The sequence below is a fragment of the Polypterus senegalus genome, chromosome 8 (assembly GCF_016835505.1).
Source record: "Polypterus senegalus isolate Bchr_013 chromosome 8, ASM1683550v1, whole genome shotgun sequence".
Taxonomy (NCBI): Eukaryota; Metazoa; Chordata; class Cladistia; order Polypteriformes; family Polypteridae; genus Polypterus; species Polypterus senegalus.
The window spans coordinates 162,396,629-162,416,097 of NC_053161.1; the positions used below are offsets into that span (position 1 = coordinate 162,396,629).

Consider the following 19,469-nt stretch of genomic DNA (forward strand, 5'->3'; position numbering starts at 1 on the left):
AGAACCTTCTGGAATATAAAAACAAAGACAACAAGAACCGCATCCCCCTTGTTGTCACCTACAACCCACATCTTGAAACACTTCGAAAAATTATAAAAGAACTTCAGCCAATGCTAAACAGCGACCAAACACTGAAAAGTGTATTTCCTGGCATACAGACAACCACCAAACCTTCAGCAACTTATTGTCCGAAGCTCCCTAAATGAGCTGACAGCAAATGGCACATCTCCCTGCCTACAGAAAAGATGTAAAACGTGTGCCCACATCTACAATACAGACCATATAGTTATACCACACTGCCGACTTGAACATCACATAAAGGGATCATTTTCCTGCAGATCATCCAATGTTGTCTACCTAATTCTCTGCATGAAATGTCCTGACACTGCACTCAATGTGGGAGAAACTGGACAAACACTCCGCCAGAGAATGAATTTACACAGGTTTCACATTAAACACGGTAACACAGATGGTCCTGTAGCGGCCCACTTCAACAGCCATGGACACTGTGAGAGGGACTTTAAAGTCACAGTGCTTATGGGCAACTTCAAAACACAGCAAGAGAGAAAAGAATGGGAAGTTAAGCTCATGTTAAAATTTAATACATTACAGCATGGCATGAATAGAGACAAGAGTTTTATGGCCAGGTATGAGGACTGTTTGCATCTCTCAGACTGACACAGACCACCTGTCTACAGACCCATATTGTTTTGAAAAACTTATCACAAACTTCAAAGGACTTTGTTGGACAGTTATCTTATCCAAAAATCTTGACCATACATTGTTCTTCTCTCTCTTGTTAAATTAATCTGAGCCTGAGTTAACCTATTAATTTTTTACATTTAAGATTTTTCCTTTAAAGATGTACCATTGTTGTTTCTTGTCCTAGTGTGTGGATATAAACACGGGAAACTTCAGTTTCTGTATTACATCTCGCCTGAAGAAGGGGCCTGAGTTGCCTCGAAAGCTTGCATACTGTAATCTTTTTAGTTAGCCAATAAAAGGTGTCCTTTTGTTTGGCTCTTCTCTACATTCATAATGGCTAACACGGTACAACACCCTATCTATATATGTGTAAAATCCAACGTCTGTCTGCCTGACTGCCAGTATGTCTGTCCACTTTTCATGAGAGAACTACTTAACGGATTTAGATTGGGCTTTGTTCTATAATTTGCTTGAACATTGCAGTTGAGTATATGACTTCTCTCATCGCGCTAAGTATCATAGTTCATTTGCAGGAGCAATATATTCGTGAGAATCTGAGAGAGACACAGAGGGCCGAGGGGAGGGGGTGGCGCCCTCCTTATTCACGTGCCAGCCTCAGGGCGTGTGCCTTATATTTGATTAGCTAGTGAATGAGAGAACTACTTAATTTATTTAGATTGACCTACTTTCTATAATTTATTTGAACATTCCAGTTGATTTGGCGACTTCTCTCAACACGCTTGCAGGAGTCATATATTCTCGCTAATCTGAGACAGAGGCTGCGAGCTGAGGGGAGGGGTAAGTGTGATGTCAGGAGTGGGTAGCTGGGCAGGGCCCTCCTCGCTGTCATGCTCCAAATGAGATGACAGATAGTGTCGTGGGGGAATCTCCTCCCAGATCCGGACCAGGGCAACACTGAGCTCCTGGAAAGGCTGAGGTGCAACTTGGCAGCGTCGGATGGACTGAAACATAATGCGACACCCAAGGGTGTTCTATTGGATTGAGGTCAGGCGAGTGAGGTGGGGGCCAGTCAATGATATCAATTCCTTCATCCTCCAGGAACTGCCTGCGTACTCTCGCCACATGAGGCCGGGCATTGTCGTGCACCAGGAGGAACCCAGAACCCACTGCGCCAGCATAGGGTCTGACAATGGGTCAGAGGATTTCATCCCGATACCTAATGGCAGTCAAGGTGCCGTTGTCTAGCCTGTAGAGGTCTGTGTGTCCCTCCATGGATATGCCTCCACTGACCAACCACCAAACTGGTCATGCTGAATGATGTTACAGGCAGCATAACATTCTCCACGGCTTCTCCAGACCCTTTTACATCTGTCACATGTGCTCAGAGTGAACCTGCTCTCATCTGTGAAAAGTACAGGACACCAGTGGTGGACCTGCCAATTCTAGTATTCTATGGCAAATGCCAATCATGCTCCACGGTGCTGGGCAGTGAGCACAGGGCCCACTAGAGGACATCAGGCCCTCAGGCCACCCTCATGAAGTCAGTTTCTGATTGTTTGGTTAGAGACATTCACACCAGTATCCTGCTTGCTGGAGGTCATTTTGTAGGCTCTGGCAGTACTTGCCCAAAGGAGCAGATACCGGTCCTGCTGATGGGTTAAGGACCTTCTACGAGGGGCCCTGTCCAGCTCTCCTAGAGTAACTGCCTGTCTCCTGGAATCTCCTCCATGCCCTTGAGACTGTGCTGGGAGACACAGCAAACCTTCTGGTAATGGCACGTATTGATGTGCCTGCCATCCTGGAGAAGTTGGACTACCTGTGCAAACTCTGTAGGGTCCAGGTATGGCCTCATGCTACCAGTCGTGACACTGACCATTGCCAAATGCCAAACGGGTGAAAAAAAAAAAGATGAGTTGGGAAAATGTCAGTAGCCTCCCTCCACCTGTTTAGCCATTCCTGTTTTGGGGGTCGGCACATTGTTTTTCCTCTAGTGTACCTATTGTCAATTTCATTAACACCAAAGCAGCTGAAACTGATTAACAAGCCCCTCTGCTACTTAAATGATCAGATTAATAGCCCACAAGTTTCATTGACTTGATGCTATACTTGAATTAAATATCGTTCCTTTAACTGTTTTGAGCAGTATATTTTATATATATATATACCTGTAACATGAAGGCCAATTTGTACTTAATAACAGAGGTGGTCCACTGTGTTGTATTCCTGTCTCCCTCGCTCTGCTTCACCCCATCGTGTATTTCAGGAGTTCATGTTAATGTGAGTAATAGGAGTCCATAAACTCACCCGATTCGGTCACCTCCATTATTATTTCATGTAGGTTTTGCTTTGGACATCTCTCATATTCTTCATTCAGTGCCTCCCACAAGCTGACCAGCGCCATCCCATCTTTTGACATCATTTCATCAATGAATGACTGCACACCTTTTGTACCCTCTGACTCTTGTTTAGCTTTGACAATCTGAAAGACAAAGAGCAAAAGTCCAGTTTACAGTGGATCACAGGGTGAGGAGTCTGGTGTGAATTAGTTACAGTGGGACACTTGTCTTGTTTCCTTTCCCCCACTCCAGACCTCAACTATGTCTTCTCCGTGTTTATTTTCTCAGTGACTTAGCTACCCACCTCTGACCTTCCTCAAGCTCTCTGAACTTAAAAATGCAAGACTCTTAGCAGTTCAGTGCTAGTGTGTCCTTTCATTTGTTTGCCTCTTTAAACCACTAGACCAAAAAACTATACTGGGATAACGTCACCGGCACCATCAGCACCGCAATTACAATTGAAAAAGGTGCGCAGGACTGGAAGAAGTGGCGGAAACAAGTTCTCAACAACATGGAGTCTGCCACTTAACAGACAGCCAATTGTGCAGCCAGCCAATAATGATGAAGGTGATGATGACGAAGCTACATCTCTGGTCTTGTGACTTTTCCACATTGTCGCCACTTACCCACAAAAGCGTTTCAATACAGTAACAAGGACAAAGAGCGCCATCTAACAGTGGGAAACAATGAGGAATCAGATAAAGTACAGGTGGCAGTGTTTGTGGTAGAAAAAAAAGGAATAAAAAAGAGAGAAAAGTGACAGCTCTGCATTTGGAGAGTCATGAATGGAAGAGAAGGAAAAAGTAAAATAAGGTATTGTGGAAGAATAATTTTAGGGTAACATGGCACTCACCTTCAAGTACCTCCTCTTTTTTTACATGTTTTGTGACAAAACAACTCGGGGGCAAGGCAGCCACCCAACCCGACAGACAGAAATGGATGCACACTTATAAAACACGAGTGCTTTTATTTATTTTCACTCATGGAGAACACCTTCCTCGTTCCCACAACACAGTCCAAGCACAAACACAATACTTTGCTTCTTTTTCTCCTCCACTCCTCCTCGGCCTGCTTCGTCTCCCTCCTCTGGCTCTGGCCCACCGAGTACTGTCCGCTGGTCCCTTATATAAGGCACTCAGAAGTGCTTCAGGTGCTTGTTGACCTACTTCAGGCAGCAATTCCAGGTGTGGGGCTCAGGAACTGCTGCAGTGCCCCCTGGTGGCGCCCCCGGATCCCAACAGTGCTGTATCCAACTCAATCTCCCATGAAGCCCTGCGGGAGTCCGAGGTACGGCTGCCACTCAGGAGGGCTGCCATCTAGCGTTCCGGGGGAGGTAATGCTCTGTCAACACTTGCTCCCCAAGGGCCCCGGCTGCATGTTACATTGTATATCCATCCATCCATATATCCTAACTACAGGGTCACAGGGGTCTGCTGGAGCCAACTCCAGCCAACACAGGGCGTAAGGCAGGAAACAAACCCTGGGCAGGGCACCAGCCCACTGCAGGGCACACCCCCACACACCAAGCACACACTAGGGACAATTTAGGATCACCAGTGCACCTAACGTGCATGTCTTTGGACTGTGGGAGGAAACTGGAGCACCCAGAGGAAACCCATGCAGACACGGGGAGAACATGCACACTCCACACAGGGAGGACCCGGGAAGCGAACCCAGGCCTCCTTACTGCGAGGCAGCAGCGCTACCACTGCGCCACCATGCCATCTTACATTGTATATTTTATATAAAAAAAATATATGGCTGCTAGTTTAGCTATCTTCAGTCAAAACAAAAATAAGATGGAGCTGAAGAGTTGATCTTGTGGTATTCTTTATTGTGCAGGGTAACTTGCAGAAGTGGAACAATTTTTTTCTTTTGTTTGTTTTTTGAAAGTCTGGTGTATTCCAGACACTGAATGGCTTTTCTAGGTATCTTAGGGGCTTCATCTTTGATTATCTGCTACTCTCTTCTTGTTCACTTTCTTCTCATTACTATTTTCTATGATTTTCCTCTGTTCTGAGTTTTTATCTTCCTGTTGACCCTGGAGTTCTTCGAGGCTCTGGAGAAGCCCCTGTGCTTGATTCCGTTCTCCTCTCTTCTCGTTTGTGCTTCCTAGCTGTAGTCACAGCTTCTACACTTGGGCTTCTCGTTGGCTCTTGGTCTTGCAGATAAAGATGCTTCTCTACACCTCAGAATTTATTGCGCCACAGCAGTTCCATCATCAATGAAGAGATGTGGCAGCCATACATGCCCAAGCCATAACACCCCCACCGCCAAGTTTAAAAGATGAGGTGGTCTGCTTTGGATCTGGGGCAGATCCTTTTGATTTCCACACGTTGCTCTTGCCATCACTCTGATGCAGGTTCATCTTTCTCTTGTCTGTCCACAAGACCTTTTTCCAGAATTCTGCAGACTCTTTGAAACTGTAAATTGGCCATCCTGTTTTTGTGGTTTACATCTTGCAGTACGGTCTCTGTATTTCTTGTCATAGAGTCTTCTGCTGATAGTTGTCTCTTACACGTCCACATCTGCCTCCTGAAGGTCTGTCCAACAGGCATTTGGGACTTTTTCTTTACCATAGAGAGGAAGAGGATGAATGGATGGATAGAGAGGATTTTTCTGTCATGAGCACTGGAGATCTGTATAGGCCTACCTGTCCCTTGATGGGCCCATAGCCAGATCACTTGTGGATTCAGGGCACCAGGTTGAGTCAGGTCAGGGAGTGGTATTCACTAAGGAGACTAAAAGTAGATTAAATATTTAGAGACCTATTGTTTATGTCAAAGTTCTGCAGACTTAAGAGTCCACAAAAAGCTTCTCCTTTGGAAGAAAGTGGAATTTGGCTCAACTTTTAGAACCCGGCTGAAGACTCACTACTTCAGTTTAGCATACCCTGACTAGAGCTGCTGGTCAGTTGTGCATACTGCATCTAGTTTATCACTAGTACTAAAATATAAGTAATATGATATTATTAAACTGTTACTAATGCTCACCTACTCTTTTTCTCTTCTCGGCACTCACATGTGGCACTTGGTGCCGCTGCTCTACTGCCAAGTTGTTTGCCTACCTAAGGAAAAGTCATCTCTGATGGAGGAGCACTGGAATCATTGGGTTGAGGGGTCCTTTCATCTGATTGGCCGGCCCAGCGCTGACTCGGCTGCGGAGTGGCCAATAGGTTGGGATGTGGGACTTGTTGGCCAAGGTGTCCAGGACTCTGAACAAATATGTATCCTCATATGTGATAGTTCTGTATTTAGTGAATGGTATAATCTGTTCTTGCATTTGGCCTTATACTTTGTACTGTTGTGTTGTATTTCTGAGATAGCTAAGATAGATTAGCCATCGAGCTCTGTGAAGAAGACTACTTATGTTCTGCTCTGTGTATTGTATTTACCTCATTTTTTTGACATGCATTGCATGCCCAACCAATTTGGTAGAGAGTAATCCTCTTCACAGAGTTTGATTGCCAATCTATCACAGTCACCTTGGAAATACACTACAAAAGCACAACGCAAATGCAACCATTCACTAAATACAAAGCGATCACAGGAGGATACAGATTTGTTCAAATGCATCAAAAACAAAGTAGAAATGAATGAACATAAACGAATCACATGTCTCTGAAGAAATCAAAACATGAGGGTGGAGCACAGGCGCAAACTGTGTGTTTATTGGTTATCATTGGAGCCAACCAAATAGAGGAGAACAGTGGTGATCTGCATGCATACCAGATGGCCACACACTCCTGTGCAGTTTTCATGAACTTTGAAAAGCATTGGGCGGTGTGGAAAATGGTTATGGATTTTCATTATTTATATCAGTTAGTAGCGCACGAGGAGGAAAAATCAGTGTGGAAAAACCTAATTAATTTTAGAATAACCCCATTATGATATGCTGATACAAAATTAGCAGAAAATTATCATTTTACTAGTTTGTCCAGCTTTTCAGAACTACAAACTAATTTTGCAACCAATGACTTCACTAGAAATGTCAGCTAAAACATTTTTTACTTTTTTATGAACAAATGTGAACTTTGCCCTGGTCCTTCTGTGGAGATTCTGCCAATTCTGGGAGAATCAAACATATTTTTAATTTAAGGTGGAGGCACCTGGATAGGACCCTGACTTTGTTTTTATTTATTTATGTTGAAGTTTTATTAATTTTATTGCAATCCATACAAATCAATCAAGTTTTTACAAAAAGAAAAATTGAGTTAAGGACAAATCGATCCCCACCCCTGAGAGAGAGAGCAAGGCAAACGGCGTGAAACATACCTAAACATACCTAAATTAATAAGTTTGATAAGCCAATAGAGATGGATGCAGAAGACAAAGAGATACGGAAATAATTGCTTCCTCTGTGCTTTAAGAGCTTATTTTAAAATATTACTGATTAGATCCTGCCATGTTTTGAAAAAAGTCTGTACGGATCCTCTAAGTGAGTATTTGATTTTTTCCAATTTCAAATAATATAACACATCGGTTTCCCACTGACTTAAAACAGGAGAGTTTGGGTTCTTCCAGTTTATCAGAATAAGTCTGCATGCCAAAAGTGTAGTGAATGCAATCACAATTTTTTGTCTTTCTCCACTTTAAACCCATCTGGAAGAACCCCAAACACAGCTGTTAATGGGTTAGCAGGGATTGTGAGATGAAGGCTGTCTGAGAAGTAATTAAAAATTTTGGCCCAGAATAATGACTTCAGACCAGGGGTCTCCTACCTTTGCCTCGTCGCTGGTCAGGATCTGCCTGGTGACCAGGGTTTGCAGGATGTATGATATTTTAAATTTAAGTATGAAGACCAGGTTGGGCTTGAAGTACTTGGTTAACTTGAACAGGTCTTCATGACTGTAACTTTGTATAACCTTTGGAGTGGTCAGTTTGACAGCTGCAGTGAAAGAAGACAAGACAGAAACAGAGTGAAGACTTGTGGGGACTCTGGGTAACAGGTCAGGCCAATATGACTCTTTATAGCCAGAACACACCACATTAAACTGCTGTGGGATTAAATGTCGCCAAAAAGGAACCAGCTGTGGTATACTGAAAAAATAAGAACATTAAGGTCATTTACCAACTTGCAAGTTAGCACATTGTTGTCTGTGGTTAATCCAAATCTACAATCATCTGCCAGTAATTCCAGTCAACTTTTGCTTTGAGGAGTATCCTCTGATGAAGCACTGCAACAAAGTCGCGGTATGGAATTTTAAACACTTTACTTTAATTACAGTAATTACTCTTTAGTTTTTTCCTGTAAAGTTGGACAACATTAAGATTATCAGATCTCCTCTATCTAAATGCACCCATGTAGGACCACAGCATTGCTATCCTAAGAGATACGTGATCACCAGAAACTTTGAAGACTGCAGGAGAAATGATGTTCAGCTCTGCCCATTTGTTTATTCCTTTAAAGAATAAAGTAAATGTGGCCCAACTGAGGGGATGAATGGGAACAATGTGGCAATAATGGGTCCTTACTAGATGATTAGGTTCAAGTTTATATGGTTTATTTAATGATGCATCTAACTGGCACTCCTTGTAATTCTTATATTTTCATGGAGGTTCTGTTGTCATTGTTGAGGAGCTAACAATACTGGCAGAGCTGACAGTGTTTCCTTTCGTGTTTGAATCAATTAAAAGTGAGACGTGGACACACATGTATACATGGGTGTGCTTTGTTATCCCATGACTGGTTGTATATTCCAGTCTGACTTGAAAGTTGTCCTTTGCCAGCCTTTATGCATGCTGGGATTTTTCACTCCAATTTCCTTTCTGCTCTCTTGGCCCCAGTGTTCTCATTTTCTGATCAGTGTGAATATTCATCAAGCATCTCAGAATTACTCCTAAGAATTGCACTAAAAGTTGGACTAGGATAAGAATTTGTCCCACCTCAGAGTAGGACATGAGAAGTATTTATGAAGCATACCTACACCAACGCCCAGCAAGGAATAAGAGTTCACGTTTGAGAATGAAAAACCCACGAGCCTCACAGTGGCACTCATGAAAGTGTTCTGTCATTCCCTTCGAAAGTATCCTTCGCAGTTTTCTGATAGGTCTTCATCACAAAGGGAGGAGTTGGGAGCCTGCACTGATAGCATATTGCCACGCCCACCACATGCTGAAACACCTGGATTGGGACCAGAATGCAGCACCGCACTGGAAAAGTGTAAGTTTTTTACAGTGGCTGGAGTGCCAATCCCGCCATCAACCGCCATGTTTTCTCTGCAAGTTGGGGAACCCTCTTGCAGGGCTGGATGCAGGTTAATGTCACACCCAGGATGGAGCAATATGCAGGCTAAGGGCCTTGCTCATTGGAGTCATTTCTGGCATTTATGGGATTCGAACCAGCAACCTTACAATTGCCACCACTCCACCCCACCACAAAGATAATAATATAATTAACAATAATATTCAAAGAGACGTGATTACATTTAAAGTTTATGCCGGTCTCATGGAATATTCTAGAGTTGTGCGATGAACTGGGCTACTTCTGATCAACACAAAGAATAAAACTGTAAGAAGCACAGAGATGGGGATAGACAGCGAAAGAGAGTTAACAGGCACGTTTGTTTAACAATAACACTATGTAACACAATTTTTGTTCCTGGCTTCCAAGAGTTATATTTTAACTGCTTATGTCTAAAGCCTATGGAAAAACGACTACATTCAGCACAAACTTTTGATTTTATGACCACAGCCCAGATAATGTCGTATTTATAGTGACAAAACAAGGGAATTTTTATCTTTTCGTTCATGCGGTCTGATAAAGAACAACACTTGCATGGTAAATAGGCAAAGACAGTCAAAACCACTCAAAAAGGTGCAGAAATGAGTAGGTTTTTTAGATTTGCAACTGTACTGCAAATCGCTTTCTCGTAGAAGCCCCCAAATGTAGTCCCCATCATGTTTTCGTTATACTGTCCTTGGTAACGACGTTCAAAGTCCAGTATATCCTGATGAAAGCGCTTGCCTTGCTCCTCTGAGTAAGCTCCCATGTTCTCCTTGAATTTGTCAAGATGAGCGTCAAGGATATGGACTTTGAGAGACATTCTGCATCCCATTTTGGCGTAATTCTTTATGAGAGTCCGAACCAACTGCACATAGTTTTCAGCCTTGTGATTACCCAGGAAGCCGTGAACCACTGCAACGAAACTGTTCCAAGCCATTTTCTCTGTCCAGTTCAGCTACTTGGCGAATTGGTAAGATCCACCATACAGAAGTAGCAGTTGCTTGAGTGGTCAGTCAGTTGCCACCAAGTTCACGCGATAGCAAACTTCATGGCTCTCTTTTCTCCCCTGTACCAACCTTCAAGAGTTTTCTTGCAATATTCGCATGTGAAATGAGGTGCCCAGGGCTTGTCTTGATCCCCGACAGGCATGCCGAAGTATGCCTTGTAGGCCTCGCACATCTTACGACATGCTTTCACGGAATACTTTCTTGCTCTTGTCTTTATAAATTGTCCACAGACGTAGCAAAATGCATCTGCTGGGTGCAAGCAACCTCTTGATGCCATCTAAATCAAATCAAAAAAATAACGTAAACCGAAATGTTGGTTCGAGTCACCTGTGCTTTTATACTTGTATGACTACTATTGGGCAGTCCGAGACCGTTCTAGAAAGTTCTAGATAATTCTGGAAAATTCTAGAAACTTCTGGACAATTCTAACAGTTCAAGAATATTCTAGAAGACTACTCAGTATTGAATGCGAATCGAGAATTTTCTCGAAAACAGACAAATTTCAAAATATCATTGTCCTGATCACAAAAGCAAAGTTTTTGTGGAACAACAGCTATTTTCTATTTTTTTTAGGCATAACGGGTTAGGAAAACACACTTTGTACCCAGGAACAAAATAAAAATAAAAATTTGTTACATAGTGTAATTGATTCACAGCCGTAGTTATAGAAGAATCGCCTTTTTGCTGTTAAGGTCACAGGAAACGCCTTGTAAAACACATTACTTTAACATGGCTTTCTCATAGCTTCATCTTAGTTAAATCCCGATGCTCTATATATTCAATTAATTATCATTATTATTCATGGTGGCTCCAAAATCCGTACCAACCCCTACTTTCTCTTCTGTTCTTTTTTCCATTTTCTGTGGTGTCGATCTGCGCCGCCACCACCTAATCAAAGCACTGTGATGTCCTTACATTGATGGATTAAAGGCCAGAAGTCCACATGACCATCATCATCAAATTCTTCCATGAGAACCCTGAATACAATCAGGACTGATTGAGGACATTTATGTTAGGTAGAATGCCCAGTGTGGGCTGGGTGGTCTCGTGGCCTTGGAACCCCTGCAGATTTTATTTTTTTCTCCAGCCGTCTGCAGTTTTTTTCTTTTGTTTGTTTTTTCTGTCCTCCCTGGCCAACGGACCTTACTTTAATTCTATGTTAATTAGTGTTCCCCTATTTTAATTCTTATTTATTTTGTCATTTTTAATCTTTCTTCATCATGTAAAGCCCTTTGAGCTACATTGTGTGTATGAAAATGTGCTATATAAAGAAATGTTGTTGTAAAATCAGTTACCGAGCCTAACCACTGTTCCTGAAGTCACGTTCACTCTTGTTCCCAATAGTCTTCCAAAGTCGTGTGCTGTACCTCTCTCTGTATTACAAGATGTATTTATCTAATGCCCTGGGAGTCTCCACTTGCCTTCCAGGGCTTGTAAAGTACAATGTGAATCTTCGCAGTGTTGGCGGAATGCAGTGCTCCTCTTACTCGTGTGACGTTTTGCTGCGAATCCCCCGTCCACCTCTGCTTACCTTTCAGGTAATACGCTAGCTGCTACAAAACGATTTGCATCCATGACCACCCGAGTGTTGATACTGTGGAGTTACTTGTATCACATTCACCACAACAGGAGCTGAAACAGGCACTCGGGAAATATTACAGTACACAGAATCACAACACGCCGCAGCTTTCAGCTGTGAATCCACGTTGCGATTACAAAGTAGATAAAGTTGTGAAAACACAAATGTACAGTGTTTGTTCAATATGGTTGGAATGTCGAAGCTACAGAGAAAGCAAAACTGTGTTAAGTGCACTTCAGCGTTTCTCAACCTTTAAGTATTTGTGACCCGAGTTTTCATAACGGTTTTAATTGCGCTCCCTAACGTTTTTTTGAAAGGAGCCCACTAATACCAATTTGTTCTTTTTTAATTAATGATATATCACAGATGCATATTTTATTATACCTACTTTTATCGACATTTATCTAACTCTATATTTATTTTTCTAGTATCAGAATGTAGTTTAAGTTAATTTGTTTAGGTTTCAAAAGATGTATTTTTCATATTGTTAAATCTTGTTTTCTTTTTTTCACATCTTCGTGCCCCCCTAGGGGGGGTGGCACCCCACAGGTTGAGAACCACTGGTGTACTTAAAAAAAAAGAAATATATATTACAGTGAATGTGCACTTGATTAATAAGCAACCTTCCTTAAGTTGTTTATACTTTATAATGCCTTCAAACAGGTTAGGAGCGTAAAGCAAGCAAATTGGGTCAGTTACAAGGACAAAAACGTCACTTTTTAATTTGTTTTTGCTGTTCTGTGAGTTTTATGATCATGTTGTCTGGGTGGAGGAGTGATATGTTGCATATTTTGTATGTAATTAGCATTGTACATGTTATAATGTTATAAGAGCAATGAAAATGAATAAGCCATTTTTTCCTCTACCCCCAAAACTCTGTTTTTTTAATGACTGAATTACTGGCCACCTGTAACAGGGAGGGTGGGTTTTATTGCTTAATGGTTTCCATTTCCTTTCCTGGTTGTTTATTTGAAGGATGTTGACATGAAACAGAAATCCTTAGGGGGCTGTGTCTGAGCTATTCGATTGGTGAATGGCCCAGGAAGTTGTTTGTTTGCAAGGAGCTGTGCAGGGCCAATAAAAAAAAAAAGAGAGGCTTGCAAAGGCCATACTCTCTTTTTTTAGCCATGTTGCATCCTGGTGAAACAGGACCAGATGATGACCTAAAGAAAGCAGGCAATCTAGGCTTGTGCAGATGATGAGCTGAACAGGGTGAATCAAATGCAACTTACAAGATATTGAGCCACCTGAAATTACACATCTAGCATTATCAGAGGGTATGGTTTTGGTTTGCAGAGCCGCATTCATTTTGCTCGCATGGCATTAGTTATAATAAAATTTGTTACCACATGCACTTCAGAAGAAGCTAAGCATATTCGCCCCCCAGCCAGTACTTGGATGTGAGACCAGCTAGGAAAAGCTTGGGTTGCTGCTGGAAGAGGTGTTGGTGAGTCCAGCAGGGGGCGCATACCCTGTGATACCTGAATGTGCATCCCAGTGCCCCAGAGCAGTGACCGAGACACTGTGTTATAAAAATGGCGGTGTCTTCTGGATGAGATGTAAATCCAAGGTCCTGAATCTCTGTGGTCATGAGAGGTCAGTCATAAAGAGTAAAGTCCAGGGTAAATTGCCCTCAATGGCCTAGTCATTCTGGCTGCCTAATCATTCCCTGTCTCTAATTGTCTCTCTCTCTATCACCACTTCACCTTCTAATAGGCAATGTGTGGTGAGCATACTGGCACAATAATGACAGCTGCCCCATCATCCAGGTGGGTGTTACACATTGATGGTGGTTGAAGTGGCTCCCTGCTCAGCACTTTGAGTAGTGAAAGAAGCGCTATACAAAACGTGAAGAATTATTATTCTTGTGATTACCTATAATACATAGTTACAGTAAATGTGTAGCTCTTTCACTTGGCTTGTTTTTGCTCTGTCTAACTGCCTGAAGCTATACATAAGAAGGGTTTTGGGGAGGAGATGAGGATGAAGTGCTGAACTGAAGTGGTGTAACTGACAACAGTGTTGTAAATGTAAGGTATTTGACGCATTTCGGTTAAGTCTACACAATAAAGAATGTAAAGGTGAAAATAGAGTCACCATAGGACCCTATATGGCAAAACAGCCCGGCTGCATGGCACTTCAAGCATACCAACAACTTATAGTTATTACAGTACATGAATTATTGTAGTAAATAGAAAATAATCCAAATAATAAGAATGTACACATACCTGGATCATTTATTATCTCTGTGGAAAAACCAAAAAGAAATGAGTTACTGTAAGCATACCTGATGGATGTTCTCTGGCTTCTTTTTGTACAAATGACACCTGATTTAAGATCACACAGCTGACTGTAGTGATCTGCTCTCATATAAACTCTTATGTGCCAGGGTTTACTTTCCATCTGCCACAAATCACTTTCACTTTGTTCAGCCTCATGTGGCACCTGGACTCTTCAGTCAATCCCGGCACCACTGAGGCACCTGTCCATTGCCGGAAGTACAATTAACAGGGCTGCAGCCGTTGTGCAAACCACCCATTGGCTGATTATCCCACCTACGAATCAGTAAACCTTGGAGTGGAAACTGCTGCAGTGTGTTGCTCTTCAGATATCTGTAACCATCTCATGCATCCAATCCAAAGTCTGCCTCCCAACACTGCGCTTGGGGGTTGGAGGGTCTCATCCCAGAGCAGGATACCTGCCTTTTCAGCGCAGACTCACCTCCGCTCACTTAAATCAGGAGAATGTCCAGTCCTCTGCCAATTCGACTACATGAAATGAAACCCACAAATTCAGTTCAGTTTAATTTTGTATATCACTCTTTGTGGAGTGCAGGCACAGAGCACTGTGGCACGTTCACACGTGGATTCAAATACAAACTTTACAACTTACTGCTTACATAAAGAATGCATTTTAAGACACAGATTTGTTTAAACAGACAGGGAAACAAAAGAGTCAGAATATGATTAATAAACGTAAATGGAACCTTTCAGTACCCAATCATTAATAAATTAATCGACCTATGGAAGGAAATAGGTGGGCATTACTGTTTGTTTTGTTTTTTTTTTTAAATAAAACATCAATGGTTTCTACCTTTAACACTATTTACAGGGTATGGTTTGTTTTGTTAAAAAATCTGGGTGTGATTGCAAAACCCTTGTTATTTTTGTGTGTGGTCCCCACCTGTCACTGTCAAGGGGCCGCCATCAGCCCTATAAAGGCCAAGCAAACAAGCAGTCCCTTGTGAGTCACTGACTATGACTGGAGGTGTGGCGAGATGCAGTGATTATTGTTTCAGTGTCTGTTTGTTTGTGGATTAACTGGATTTTGAACCAGGATTTCAGCTACTGGATTGTCTATTGGGACTTGTTTGCCTTGGATTATCTTTCTTGCTGCAGACAATTCCTTTTGCCTTTTATTTTTATTACAGAGCATTTTTGTTGATAATAAATTTGTATTTTTTTTTTTTTTGGTCTTTGACCTTTTGTGAGTTGCCGGGTATTGATCAGCCCAAAGTGTGTGGGCAGTTTCAGATATTTTTAGGACTTCCGTGTTTAGGACCCCAAAGTTCATGACACAAATTGACATCAGAGAAGTAAAACTACTTAGGGAACCAGGGAGTGAAACTTCTGCAGGGTGAGATGGAGTGCAAGGCTCCCAGAATAAGCCACAAAGCAGGCCAGGACCTTCACTGGGTAGCTCAGAAGAGGCTCAACCCAAGCCTGACAATTCCCCATCTGCTACCTACAGGCTTTAGCTTAGACAGGCTGAAAATGGGAAACTGGTTTTAAAAAGGTCCAAATTCAAAGAAAGTCCAGAAATAAGGGAAAGGGTGACCATAAACCTATGGCTTGTGAACAAAAGGGCAATTTAAAGGCTTTGTTAACAAGTTCACCAATACTTCAAATATTTTGACATTCCAGAATATTCATTAGCATGATCTAATTGAACTATATTTTTATTTTATTGGTTGCATTTCTGTAAAATGAGCCGAATCGTTTTTCTTACCAGATTCCTTGCGCAGGTAACAGAGTCGTAAAAAGTTAACTATGAAGAAAAGAGAGAAGAGAGTTCACTGCAACTGATTACAATTTACTTCAGCATATTCTTCTAAAGTGTGTTTTCAAATATTTCCCAATCATGCACAGAAATGCAGAATTGTTAAAATGAAATAAAAACTGCACTGAACACAAACACAGCATGTAATGAGTCGTCCTCTGAAAATAAATATATTAACTTTACAAATCAGCCAGCACAGCATCACAGAGGATTAATGAGAAATGCATGAAATCACTCACTTACCTGATGTTATACTTAAAATTCAAATCTTTCCAATTAAAATACTACCATTTTAAATTTTCAAATTTCAAATTTTTAAAGTTTATTTTATCTAATCCAATAAACAAGCCACAGGGGACGCACAAACCAGTGTGTTTCTTCATGCCGGTTCCAACCCCGGATAAATGGGGAGGGTTTCATCGGGAAGAGCATCTGGTGTAAAATTTTGGCAAATCAATATGTGGACAATGATACAGATTTCCATACTGGATCGGTCGAGCCGTGGGTTAACAACAACCGCCACCAGTACTGTTAGCCAACAGGGTACTGGCGGAAATTGGGCTACTGTTGGCTGATGAAGAAGAAAGCGAAGAAGAGGGGGGAGACATGTCTGGAGGCAGGAGGAGTGGAGGAAAGTAAAGAGAGTGGAAAGGAGGCTAGGAACTTTGAATGTCGTCAGTATGACTGGTAAGGGGAGAGAGCAGATATGATAGAGAGAAGGAAGGTTGGTATATTGTGTGTGCAGGAGACTAAATAGAAGGGGAGTAAGGCCAGGTGGATTGGAGGTGGATTCAAATTTTTCTATCATGGTGTGGATGGGAGGAGAAATGGGGTAGGAGTTATTCTGAAGGAACAGTATGTCAAGAGTGTTTTGGAGATGATGATTATGAAGCTGGAAATTGGAGGTGTAATGATGAATGTTGTTCGTGCATATGCACTGCAAGTTGGGTGTGCAATGGGTGAGAAAGAAGATTTTTGGAGTGAGTTGGATGAAGTGATGAGCAGTGTACCCAAGGGACAGAGAGTGGTGATCGGAACAGATTTCACTGGACATGTTGGCGAAGGGAACAGTAGAGAGGAGGAGGTGATGGGCAGGTATGGTGTCAAGGAGAGGAATTAAGAAGGTCAGAGGATAGTGGATTTTGCCAAAATGATGGACATGGCTGTGGTAAAAATGTATTTTAAGAAGAGGGAGGAACATAGGGTTACGTACAAGAGTGGAGAAAGATGCACACAGGTAAATTACATCCTATGAAGAAGAGTCAATCTGAAGGAGATTGAAGACTGCAAAGTGGCGTCATGGGGAAAGTGTAGTTAAGCAGCATAGGATGGTGGTCTGTAGAATGATGTTGGAGATCAAGAAGAGGAAGAGAGTGAGGGCAGAGCCAAGGATCAAATGGTGGAAGTTGAAAAAGGATGACTGCAAGGATGAGTTTAGGGAGGAGGTGAAACAGGCACTGGGTGGAAGTGAAGAGTTACCAGACAGCTGGGAAACTACAGCAGATGTAGTAAGGGTGACAGCAAGAAGGGTGCTTGGCGTGACATCTGGAAAGAGGAAGGAGGAAAAGGAAACCTGGTGGTGGAATGAGGAAATACAGGAGAGTATACAGAGGAAGAAGATGGCAAAGAAGAAGTGGGATAGTCAGATAGATGCAGAAAGTAGACAAGAGTACAAGGAGATAAGGTGCAAGTGGAAGAGAGAGGTGGCGAAGGTTAAAGAAAATGCGTATGTTGAGTTGTATGAGAGGTTGGACACTAAGGAGGGAGAAAATGGGCTAGACAGAGGGACCGAGCTGGGAAAGATGTGCAGCAGGTTAGGGTGATAAAGGATAAAGATGGAAACGTACTCACAAGCGAGGAGAGTGTGTTGAGCAGATGGAAAGAGTACTTTGAGAGGCTGATGAATGAAGAGAACGAGAGAGAGAAGAGGTTGGATGATGTGGAGATATTGAATCAGGAAGTGCAACGGATTAGCAAGGAGGAAGTAAGGACAGCTATGAAGAGGATGAAAAATGGAAAGGCCGTTGGTCCAGTTGACATACCTATGGAAGCATGGAGGTGTTTAGGAGAAATGGCAGTGGAGGTTTTAACCAGATTGTTTAATAGAATATTGGAAAGTGAGAGGATGCCTGAGGAGTGGAGAAGAAGTGTACTGGTGCCAATATTTAAGAATAAGGGGGATGTGCAGGACTGCAGTAACGACAGGGGAATAAAATTGATGAGCCACAGCATGAAGTTATGGGAAAGAGTAGTGGAAGATAGGTTAAGAAATGAGGTGATGATTAGTGAGCAGCAGTATGGTTTCATGCCAAGAAAGAGCACCACAGATGCGATGTTTGCTCTGAAAATGTTGAAGGAGAAGTTTAGAGAAGGCCAGAAGGAGTTGTGGACCTGGAGAAAGCATATGACAGGGAGCCTCGAGAGGAGCTGTGGTATTGTATGAGGAAGTCGGGAGTGGCAGAGAAGTATGTAAGAGTTGTACAGGATATGTACGAGGGAAGTGTGAAAGTGGTGAGGTCTGCGGTAGGAGTGAGAGATGCATTCAAGTTGGAGGTGGGATTACATCAGGGATCGGCTCTGAGCCCTTTCTTATTTGCAATGGTGATGGACAGGCTGACAGACGAGATTAGACAGGAGTCGCCATGGACTATGATGTTTGCTGATGACATTGTGATCTGTAGCGAGAGTAGGGAGCAGGTTGAGGAGACCCTGGAGATGTGGAGATATGCTCTAGAGGGAAGAGGAATGAAGGTCAGTAGGAACAAGACAGAATACATCTGTGTAAATGAGAGGGAGGTCAGTGGAATGGTGAGGATGCAGGGAGTAGAGTTGGAGAAGGTGGATGAGTTTAAATACTCAAGTACTCAAGTAATGGGGATTGTGGAAGAGAGGTGAAGAAGAGAGTGCAGGCAGGGTGAAATGGGTGGAGAAGAGTGCAAGGAATAATTTGTGACAGACGGATATCAGCAAGAGTGAAAGGGAAGGTCTACAGGACGGTAGTGAGAATAGCTATGTTTTATGGGTTGGAGACAGTGGCACTGACCAGAAATCAGGAAACAGTGCTGGACGTGTTTTAATATTTTTGTCTCATTTGTTTAACTGGTTTCTCTTTGTCTTCTTTTAGGACTTGAGTGAAAATCTGATGATGTTTTAGTTCATATTTATGCAGAAATATAGAAAATTCTACAGGGCTCACAAACTGTATATCTCTAGGCTAGCTTGGGATTGTCTAGGAATTCCTCAGGAAGAAGTAAAACCTCTGCAGTAGGCTGGTGCCCTGCCCAGGGTTTGTTTCCTGCCTTGCACCCTGCGTTGGCTGGGATTGGCTCTGGCAGACCCCCGTGACCCTGTAGTTAGGATATTGCAGGTTGGATAATGGATGGATGGATGGAAGTAGAACCTATATCTGGAGTCAGGAAAGTCTAGGCTGACCTGCTGCCACGATGACCCTCAACTAGAAAAAGCATATAAGAACATGAAATTAGACAAGATGAGGACATTAAAAATGAAAAAAAAGCTGCTGACTTCACTATTCTTCAACCTCAGTAGACTGTCACCAAGATCGTGCTTTCCAGCTGTTAAGTACAAAACATCAGA

General features: G+C 42.4%; 1 protein-coding gene across 3 annotated transcripts in view; it reads right to left on the bottom strand.

Annotated features, from left to right (window-relative positions):
• LOC120533245 (NACHT, LRR and PYD domains-containing protein 12-like) overlaps positions 1-19,469 on the bottom strand; it is a 151,419-nt gene that overhangs the window by 98,519 nt on the left and 33,431 nt on the right. For all 3 annotated transcript variants that reach the window (XM_039760022.1, XM_039760020.1, XM_039760023.1), the window contains exons 6-9: positions 15,822-15,860; positions 14,042-14,059; positions 7,723-7,889; positions 2,971-3,145 (exon numbers count right to left, since the gene is read on the bottom strand). In XM_039760022.1, coding sequence (XP_039615956.1) covers positions 2,971-3,145; positions 7,723-7,889; positions 14,042-14,059; positions 15,822-15,860 — 399 coding nt within the window. The remainder of the gene's footprint in view (positions 1-2,970; positions 3,146-7,722; positions 7,890-14,041; positions 14,060-15,821; positions 15,861-19,469) is intronic.